The sequence below is a fragment of the Mchenga conophoros genome, linkage group LG3 (genome assembly GCF_057382185.1).
Source record: "Mchenga conophoros isolate Kocher_MC1m ecotype Shallow Benthic linkage group LG3, M_conophoros_male_GT1.1, whole genome shotgun sequence".
In the NCBI taxonomy this organism is placed as follows: Eukaryota; Metazoa; Chordata; class Actinopteri; order Cichliformes; family Cichlidae; genus Mchenga; species Mchenga conophoros.
In genome coordinates, this window is record NC_140528.1 from 73884352 (window position 1) to 73894323 (window position 9972).

Consider the following 9972-nt stretch of genomic DNA (forward strand, 5'->3'; position numbering starts at 1 on the left):
AATGCCTGAACATCTAACTTCCTGTGAATGGGGCCCTTAGTTCCTGCACAAGTTCAGTCATACTAATGAGGCAACTGATCCCCACACACACACACACACACCCTAATGCATGCACAGACACTGATGCAGAGAGTTATTCTGTACTGTAAAACAAAAAACCTACTTATAGGATGCAGGTGCGGACAGGCAGCCAGTTTAAAACTGATCTGTGCAAAAAAAAAGTGCATTTTTGTAGCTGTTTGACCCCCCGCACACACCTACTAAACAATGTAAGTCATTACCTGAGAGGCGTTTCATAAGAAAAGCGAAACATTGCGAGATAAAAGAAGGGAAGGAAGGAAGAAAGAAAAGGAGAGCGCTGCAGTCCTTGGCCGCTCTGTGCGCTCTTTGTTCAGAAAGGTAGGAAAAACTTAATCCCCCGTTTCCTGTCCGATGATTTTTGGCAGAGTGAAAGAGAGAAGGAGGGAGGGAAGAGGATAGAACGAGGACGGGCTGGACGGTAAAAAAAACTGCTAGAGAGGATTAGCCTTGAAGTCTTTTTTTAACACTTTGCGCACTGAAACGCAACCTAAAACTTGAGTGATGTTTGCTTTTGTTTTGAATGCGTCTCCTCGGCTCTTGTGTTTTCTGTCTTTCACTCTTTATTAGCGAGTCGGGCCTCTCGGGCCGTGAGGTGAATTGAATTTGCACTTCCATTGTTTTAAGTAAAAGAGCGGTGACTAGTGATTTGTAAAAAATGCAGACTGGTTGATGAGTTGCTTTTATGAGCCCAGACAGTGTTGTTCTAATACTGAAGTTTCACAAAGAGTCGAGTCTCTGCACAGGAGCATCATCAGACTCGAGGCTTGTCTTGTGTTTTGTTTCATGTGAAGAAAACCCCCAAAAAACAAAACCTCCTTGTCCCCTTTTCCCATCTAAGCCTGCTTTCCTTTTCTTTCCTTTTTTCTGCATTTTCCCTTCACTCCTGCGTTCCTCACTTTTATCTGTTTCCTGCTCTTTTTTCCATCCATCACGTTTCAGCTGCTGCAACAGCGTGCTGATGCTTCGTATGCGTGCATCGGTTATTGGTGAAAAGTGTAACACAGGTATTTTCATACTTAGCGGGAGTGATACGAGAGGTGGGAGGGGGTTAGATGAGTGCACACTGGGGCCCTGCGGGGAAGAAAAGAGCAAGGGGGGGCTAATTATCTGACATCTACGTTGCGCAGCACCCCTCGGGAACAACATGCTGTTTGTTCCCGCTCGCGTTTTCAGTTAGCACCGTTGCTCCCCAGGAACAATCACTGTGTTGTTTTGCCATTAGCGTGAGATGAATAGGGATGGAACAGCTTTGTGTAGGGACCCCCACACTTTTTACCCACAACCACTCCTCCTTCACCGCCGCTACCAATCGCGCTCCTCCTCCCCCCCATCGCGCTTTTCTCCACCGCCGTTAATGCACAGAAGAGCGGCTGCGTCACGGCCCTCTCACACGATGTCCTTCACTGGGAATCAAGTGGGATCCCCTCAGCTTAGTTTAACGAGCTTTTTTTTTGTTTATCTGCGTTTGAACAAACCAACAGCGAGACCACGAACCTCAATGACAGCAGAGCTGGTCATTAGCGAAGCAGCGTTCAGGATAACTGGGTGAAAGAATCTGATTTTGACTGCAAACGGCACAGGAGTAATCTCTTTGTCTCTCTCTCTGTCTCTCTGTCTCCACAGTCCTGGTACCTGGGCGAGCTTAGTTCCATTCCAAGTGTCGAACGGGACTCCGATTCTGCCAACAAATGTCCACCAGAACTACAGCATAAACATCATTGGTGAGCCCCTGGTCCCCGCCGAGACAGGGAACTGATCACACAGAGGCCGGATGACCCCCAGGGTGGATAGATGGGTGGGGGCGTTGGTAGTGCGGAGCTAGCACTACAGGTGTCCACAGCCATGGATGAAACCAGCAAAGCAGCAAGCGCTGCATAACCCTCTCTACTATCCCCCCCCAACCCTCATCCCAGCCCCTCCTTGTTCCCTCCCCACTCCCGTCCCTCCCGATGATGGACACTGGCCCTGAAGTGAAGATGAGGGTTCGTTCAGAGGAAAGAAGAAAAAAAAAAAAACCAATAAGCTTCAGGTCTGCTGTCTCCTCACCCCGGCCCACACACACACAAACACACACACACCTACCACCCACCAGTCAGTTGTTGTGTGTTGCAGAACTTTGCAATCCATTCAGATACTGTGATGTATAGATGCCTTAATGTTTTATTGCATGACACTCTAGTCTCTTAGCGGCGATTCCTATTATTTTTCCATGTTGGAGGAAGATGTAAAATCTAGATTTACAAACACACCCACACACACACACGCATAAGTGAGGGGGTCTGCATATTTGACAACCTCTGCCTGGTGGATGGCTCAGAGACTCTAAGCTCTCCAACTGAGACCTCTTGAGAAGAGGCTTTCCCGCATCAAACGATTCACTGTGTGCACCATAGGAACAAAAACTTGTGAATTCAGAGTGTTTCTTCTTCCATTTGATTTCAGTTTACTGTGATACGACTCTTTGTTCAGAAAAATGTGTTGACTTTGTTTATTCTTTACTGCTACTTACTTCATGAATTAATGTAAACACTTAGGCCCCTTTCAGACATGGCTTCACGGGTTTGTCAAAGCGATTAAGACCCCGGTAACTCTTACGTGAATGCTCCTCATGGCAGCGCCGCAGACAGCCTCGGTATGTGCAAAAGGCTTGCTGCATTTGTGGCCGCAAGATGTGCCCGGCGATATTTAATTCTCTTCGCCGCCACAGACCCTGTTCACAGGAGACATTTCCACATGACAGGATGATGGCTCAGTTTTCATTAAGTGTCCCAGTAAGTCATGGCAAGCTGGTCAGTGAGCAAGCAAACGCAACAGCAGGACTTCCCCGACCTTTTTACTTGGTCTGAGCCAGCAGCATCTCTGAGATGGGCACAGGATGTTCTTCAGTGGCAACGCTGGACGCCAAAAGCAAACCCTCCTGGCTGAAAGGGCAACAAAGTCTGCACAAGTTAGGATGGGTGCTGGTGGGGTAAACTGCCATCATCTGGAGCGTCATTCAGCATCCAGACAGATAGCAGTTCCTGTCCTGTGGGACATGTTTTGGCTAAAAACCGCACCAGTTCACAGCTTTCCAATTGAAAAGTGATGGTTAAGAGGTTACCTAGAGCGTTAAGTGGTGACACCAGTGGGTCGTCACAGAACATCTGCATGTTGCACCCTTTCCTGCTTTGATATGTTAAAATATCTGCTGTGAAAACAGTGAAAACGCCCTCTTCTGTACGGTAAACTTGTGCATGCCTGTCCGTCAGTACGACTGAGACCTGCGCCGTGTCGAAAGCTGCCCGTAAATGTTAAGATGCTGTCAGATTAATGGAGAGGAGTGCATGTCTGAAAGGGGCTTTATGGGTAAAGGTTGAGAACTCTAAATGCAGTTTTCAAAACAACACTAAATGCTAGGCTTGAGATTGGACCCCTCACGAAAGAATTAGCATCTCCTTTAAAAAAAGGAATATAAAAAAAAAAAAAAAAAATGCGACAGAGGCAAGTGCAATTGAATTTTTGAAGGGAAGCTATCAGTCTGTCAGCCCTAAGACTCTAAAGGAAGGGGGATAAATATGAAATGTTTTATGGGTAAAATGTTTGAGAAACATCTGAATTTGATTTCAGTCACGATATCCGTCTCCTCGCGTGGAAAAAAGTAAAAAAAAATTTAAAAAGTAAAAACATTAAGTAGGAAAGGCAGTTGAAGGCGAGCATTAAAGCTACCTGTGCAGCGCTGAGCAAAACCAGCACTTATTTTGAGCCCTTCCCATCATTATGGGGAGATTTTTTTTTTTTATTTATTTCAGAAAAATCGTAAGTAAAGAAAATGAGATGCACATAGTGCGCATAAATGTTCACGATGAGATCAAGAGCATACGCATTTGGCCAACAGCTTCTAAAGCTTATGTTTACGGAAAAAAAGAAAATAAGAAGTGTTAATTCATGGGAAAATTTGTATTATTCATGCAAATGTAGCATGGGCTTATGGGTAAAGCTACAGTTTGTGCAAGGTTAACTCTAAAGTGGAAGAGGTTGAAAGCTGAAATTCCGAATCCAGGTTGTGGCAAATCCCCGAAATCAAGAATTGCGCGTGGCGTGTTCACGGCCATTGCCTCTCCAGTCCAGACATATTTATATACGAGGAAAAAAAAATCTCTCCAGTACTCTTAATTTGCACGATGACATATAGTCCACATTACGTGCCTTGCCTTTGAATATAGAGACATCACTACACTTGTTTTTTGCTGCATTTATCATTATAGAAAAAAAAATTAACATTTTTATGATAAGAATTGTTTTGTACTCTGAATGAAATTGTTGATTTTTAACTTCATGTACTACTCTATGTCACAGTTACATTGCATATCAAGGCTGTGTATAGTTGCCGTTTTAAAGTTTGTAATCAACCAGCATTTTTTTGTTTGTTTGTTTGTTTGTTTTCAGTATTTTGGTGGTTTTTCTAATAACCTGTCATCTTTTGTTTTCCTTTTTTTTTTTTTTCTCTTTTCTCAATGCTCATTTTGTTCATCTTCCAGTTACTATTGCGGAGGGTGGAATTCAGAATTATGAAAATTATGCAATACCAAGTTTTGCCTATGTAGGTAGTGCTTATAGATGCGTCAATTATTAGAAGCTAGTTTGGAGATAGATAATATTGTAATGCATTTATTTTGTTGATATCGTTGTTTGTCGTTGTTGTTGTTGATGATGTTGTTGTTGTTGTTGTTGTTGTGGGTGTTTTTTTCTTTTCCTTTTTTATCGACCAAAGTGGGGACTGCTTTCTATGCAGTGTGAGACAAGGTCTTTTTTTTCTCCTTTTTTTCTTTCTTTAGCTTGTAGGCCTACCGAATGACGGTGAGACAAGTTCCCGTGTATTATGAATTTGGGAGATTTGGGAGGAGGGGTGGTATTTTTCTAGAAATACTTATCTTAAAATGATGCACCCTTGGGCTTGCTGCGGCTGCAAAGTCACTGATTGGTCTACTGTGACTCTTACTTTCAACTTTCCACCTGGGGTGCTAGCGTGTGACCTTGAAGGAGCTCTTTTTTCTTCTTCTTCCACTGGAGAGACAGCTTGACTTGAGCGCGACAATCATTTGAAGAAATCATTTTTGCGTAGAATCCCGTTCTGTCTCGGCTCCCCGAGAGCCGCAGCCGATAGCGTCGCGTGCGTTTTTCCAAATCTTTACGCCGTGCTATTCTAGATGTCGCCTAATGCAATTCCCAAGTAGATGCCTTAAACACATCAGTGAAGTGGCCTGTGACTGCGCAACAATCACACACCGACTAATGCTAGTGAGACCTGTTGAAATCAGTTCCAGACAGGCTCAAGCAAGCCTTTAGAAAGTATTTTATAAGTAGTAGATTTGTATAAATGTATATACGATATGCACATATGTCAATTCCTGAGACGCTTCCCTAGCAGAAGCCCCGTAGAGTATGTTAAAGGAAATATTGGACTGCAGGAGTGTGGTGTCTTCTAACTTCCTGTCCAAATGCCCCCAGTAGAAGCTTAAATAGAATCCACTAGGAGAAAAAATCTAGCACTTAAATAGCACATAGGCAATCATCTCCCCCACCCCCCATCCTCGTCCTACAGTGTTCAGAAGTCAAACTAAACCTCTCAGGCGTATTACAGGGCATTATTTATATCAATCGATACCTTGCCATTTTTATTGTAAAAAAAAATTTCTCGCAGAAAGCTGCAGCGCGGCCAGTGCTGCTATGACACCTTTTGCACTCTTTCCCTGCAATCGTGAAAGAAACGTTTTCCTTCGGAGAGTTCCCCCGAGAGCTCTCCGGCGCCAGCAGAGGGCTAAGGAGCAGAAATCGTTGTTAAAAAGTAATCCTCAAGTCAAGCTCAATCTCTCCGTCTTCACCCAGATTTCTCACGCAGAAAGAAAATGTTTGAAAAAAACAAAACGAAAAAAGTCACCCCGTTGTAAGTGCACTGCTCTTTTTTTTTTTTCTTGGTTGCTTTTTTTTCTTCTAAAAGGAAAAAAACTATAAGTGCTTTGCAGCCTTTGGCCATTGGAGACCCCACTGAAGTGCATTGTCCCCAAGTGTGTGTGTGTGTGTGTGTGTGTGTGTGTGTGTGTGTGTGTGTGTGTGTGTGTGTGTGTGCGCGCGCGCAACTTAAAAGTGTGTCAGGGTCACTGTGCTGTTGTGCTGGTGTCTGTTTGAAGAGGAGACTGTACATAATGGTAAATATCCTGACTGCGTCGATAGCTGCGGTCTGCGAGGCTGAACTCTGCTTTGGCAGCTTGAGCGTGCGTGCAAGTGCGTACGCGGTTAAATTTCCGAGCTGGATGTATGATCGAGTGCCTCCGACACTACACAGCGATAGAAGATGAGGGTCTTTCTGTCGAGGAAAAGAAAAAGCCTGCCGTAGGACAGGAGTTTGTACACTGTAAACTTTCGGGGGAGTTCTTCTTTGAAGCCCACATTTGTAAATGTTCATTTCTGGGGAAAATGAGTCAATTCCATTTTAGGAAAAAAAGAAAAAGAAAAAACAAACAAAAAAATGTTTTTTTAAATTTGGATTTGTTTGTTTCAGAGACTGGATTTGAGTTAGAACTCTCCAGGTTTCTCTGATTAGTGTTTTCATCAGGTGTTCCTGTATGTAAAGAAAAAAGAGGGGGGGTCGGGGAGGGAGTGTGTATTCTGTACTGATCCATAAATATTAAGAAACAACAACATTGAAGGCTTTTTTTATTCTTATTAATATTATTTCTGAACTTGGTTAGTGCTTAGATATTTCCACTTGGGAAAGACTTCATGAATATTTGAATTGTTGTTCTTTCAGTAGTGTGGCCATAGAGCGTGTGATGTGATTTATCTCGGGGGTTGGTTTTTTTTTTCTTTTCTTTGGAAATGGGTGTGAATTCTTGTCCAACAAGATTGTGGTGTGAGTGTGTTTCTTGTAGCAGCTGGGAAGTAAACCTGTAAGGCAAAGGCCCCAGTTTGCACCTGACCTTAAGTGAGAAGCAGGGTAAAATCTGCAGTGACAAACGTCCTTGATGAATCTGTCGGATTTTATTTTTTTCCTTTTTCTTCTTGTTCTTAAAAGAAAAGAATCACAATTGTCGCAACGTGATTGGTGCTGCATCTCACCGTATATCTGGCAAGTTTGGAGCCGTGCGCGTCGTTCGCATGCAGGCGATGTTGTTTTAAGAATTTCCTAAAAGAAAGCATCCACTCATTTTGCACTTTTGTCATTTCACACGTTGTCAAAACCTGATGTACTATAGGAAACCCTCCATTCACACTACAAACAAATACTACATGCTTTTCAGGTGCTTCAGATTAGGGTACTGTACCTTCCAGCTGAGCTAGTGTTTTCGGGTTTAAAAAATCAGTGTTCAACCCATCAGCAGCTTCAAGAGCCCCCATTCAGAGCAAATACTGAGACTGGAAAGTATTATTACACTGATCGCTGCGATCGCAGAGAAACAGGACGACTTTATGCAAGGAGGACCTGTGGCACTCATGCAATATGTGAGATTGTTCCTTTTTAACTGAATGTCACACATTCTGTAGGGACTGAGAGGCTTGTACACATGCAGACTTAAGAGAAAACTTCATTTTCATCCTACATGAGCAATATACATCTTCCATACTTTGGCTAGCTGCTAGTCACTTGGCATCAGGTTGTTATGAAACATGAAAAACCAGCATTTTTACAGGATGTAACATTCACCAAAAGGAGACTAAAAGATAGCAATGCAGTGCCTGTTCAAGCTGTCCAAGTGTCTGTTGTATACAATATGTAGAATGTGATAAGCTTAACTTTCCTACGTGGCGAGAAGAAAACGGCGTCACACCAAGCAGAATGTGGCAAACGCTTCTGAAAATATGCTCTTTATCACTTCTTTTGGTGTTTTTTTTTTTTTTGTGTGATTTATTCATTTTCGAATTACGTCAGCACACGATGCCCACGTCGGATTTGTTAAAAAATAATAATAATAGGAAATTCTTCTTTTTTTCTTTTTTTTTTTCAGGGAGGGAGGGGGAGTTGGGCGGGAGGGTCAGTGCTACATTAAGCGCAATGACGGAATTTCTTTAGTCACCATTTTTCTCTGCAGGGCTGATTTCTTTTTGGGTCTTGTGGCACTTTTACTTCCCGCTGCGCACACATTTCTATTTTAGGAATCACGGTGGAATCTATATTTAAATAAATATATAAAAGGAACAACAACAACAACACCAACAAAACAATATGTAAACAGTCTCCAGTAGTGATCGTAGTTACACTGCAAGTGTGTGCAAAGGTCTATGTATGTATCTGAATGTATGTTTTAGAGGACTTTTGGAAAACCTTTTTTTTTTTTTTTTTTTTTTTTTTGTTCTTTTCATCTTTTCATTTACAGTTTAGGAGCCACAGGTGTCCATTGTGAACTGTATAGCAAAGGCCTTGATATCCCTTCTTTTATTGATTTTTATCAACGCCACCCAATAGGCGATGCCTTCAAGCTAGTTACATTTGGTGCAGGGGCTAAAATTGCCACAAGATTAAAATCAGTGTAAATAAGGCTCAACTTTTTGTGATTGTTACTGTTATATCCAGCCTATACTGCTAGCAGCTGTTTTTACTGCAGTCAATTACTGGAAGTGGATATATTTCCTATGCAAAACTGTTTAAACAATAAAATGAGCTATGCTACAAAAATGACTTCATTACTGTGGCTCTTTCTTGTGTTTATTTATTGCATTTGGTCCTTGCTGATTGTGAATGATTGCAATTTGGCACATAAAAGTCCCAGTTCGATATCTGGTGACATTAACTGATGAACAAGTAAAGTGACACAGCTGATGTCTGTATTGAAGACAGCTGGCCGCAAAGCCACCTTAAATTTAAAGGGGGCTTTGCATGTCGCACAGTTCAAGCCAATGATTTCTTTATTCACATTTAGACCTGCGTGCTCGAGAGGAAACTGAGTTTTTGCCTTACAGCTATTCTTTGTATATATGCTCACCTTGTTATCTGAAACTTTGGCCATGTTTAATAAGAGCATCTACTCTCACTGCCCTTTTTATTAGGAATACCTGTTCAACTCCTCATTAAGACAAATATCTCATCAGCCAATCAAATGGCAGCAACTCAATGCATTTAAGAACATGGTCAAGAAGAGCTTTTGAAGGTCAAACCAAGCATCAGAATGGGGAAGAAAAGATCATTTAGATGAGCTGCTTTTAGTATTTCAGAAACTGCTGATCTGCTGGGATTTTCCCACATTTTTCCCACTCTAGGGTTTGGAAATAATGGTCCAAAAACAGAAAATACCCAGTGGTAGGGTAAAAAAATGCCTTATTGATGCTTGAGGAGACTGGTCAGACTACTGCAAGCTCATAGGAAGACAGCAGTAAGTCGATTGTTACAACTTAGGTTGCAACTATTAGGTTAGGCACCTTTAAGATGTGGTCAAATGGGAGATTCTCATCATGGATATCGAGCCAATAAATCTGCAGCAACGGTGGGATTCTGTACACCTACACTTCATGTAGGCACACCTAATGAAGTGAGTGTATGAGTGAAGCAAGGTAAAAGAAGACAATTAACATTATGAGTTCTTTACCTAATTAAGACAGGGCTACACAATGTGAGTGTGTAAAAAGATTTCAGAATACCCACACACATGTGCATCGGTGAGGTGTTTTTGGAACAATGCATCAATAGAAGTATTTGCAAAATGCCATCAGCTCAGTGAGGGCACTGACCATATCATTATGGATAATGTTTGTCATTTAGTGTTCGATCACAAGCATCCATAAAACTGCTATTCAAATATAATATAGATATGGGAGAAGGAATCGTGTTTACCTGGAACAGACATTTAAAAAAATGATTGCTCCTTTAAAGTGAACTCACTGAGAAAAAAATCTTGGAAATAATAAAAGAGCTTCACTGAA

At 42.0% G+C, this 9972-nt stretch overlaps 1 protein-coding gene across 9 annotated transcripts in view; it reads left to right on the forward strand.

Moving 5' to 3' along the window:
* Nucleotides 1-8734, forward strand: part of LOC146580427 (nuclear factor 1 B-type-like) — a 68416-nt gene extending 59682 nt beyond the window's left edge. For all 9 annotated transcript variants that reach the window (XM_085267164.1, XM_085267170.1, XM_085267165.1 and 6 more), the window contains one exon: nt 1705-8734. In XM_085267164.1, coding sequence (XP_085123290.1) covers nt 1705-1837 — 133 coding nt within the window. In that variant the 3' untranslated portion in view covers nt 1838-8734. The remainder of the gene's footprint in view (nt 1-1704) is intronic.
* Nucleotides 8735-9972: the final 1238 nt, after the last annotated feature.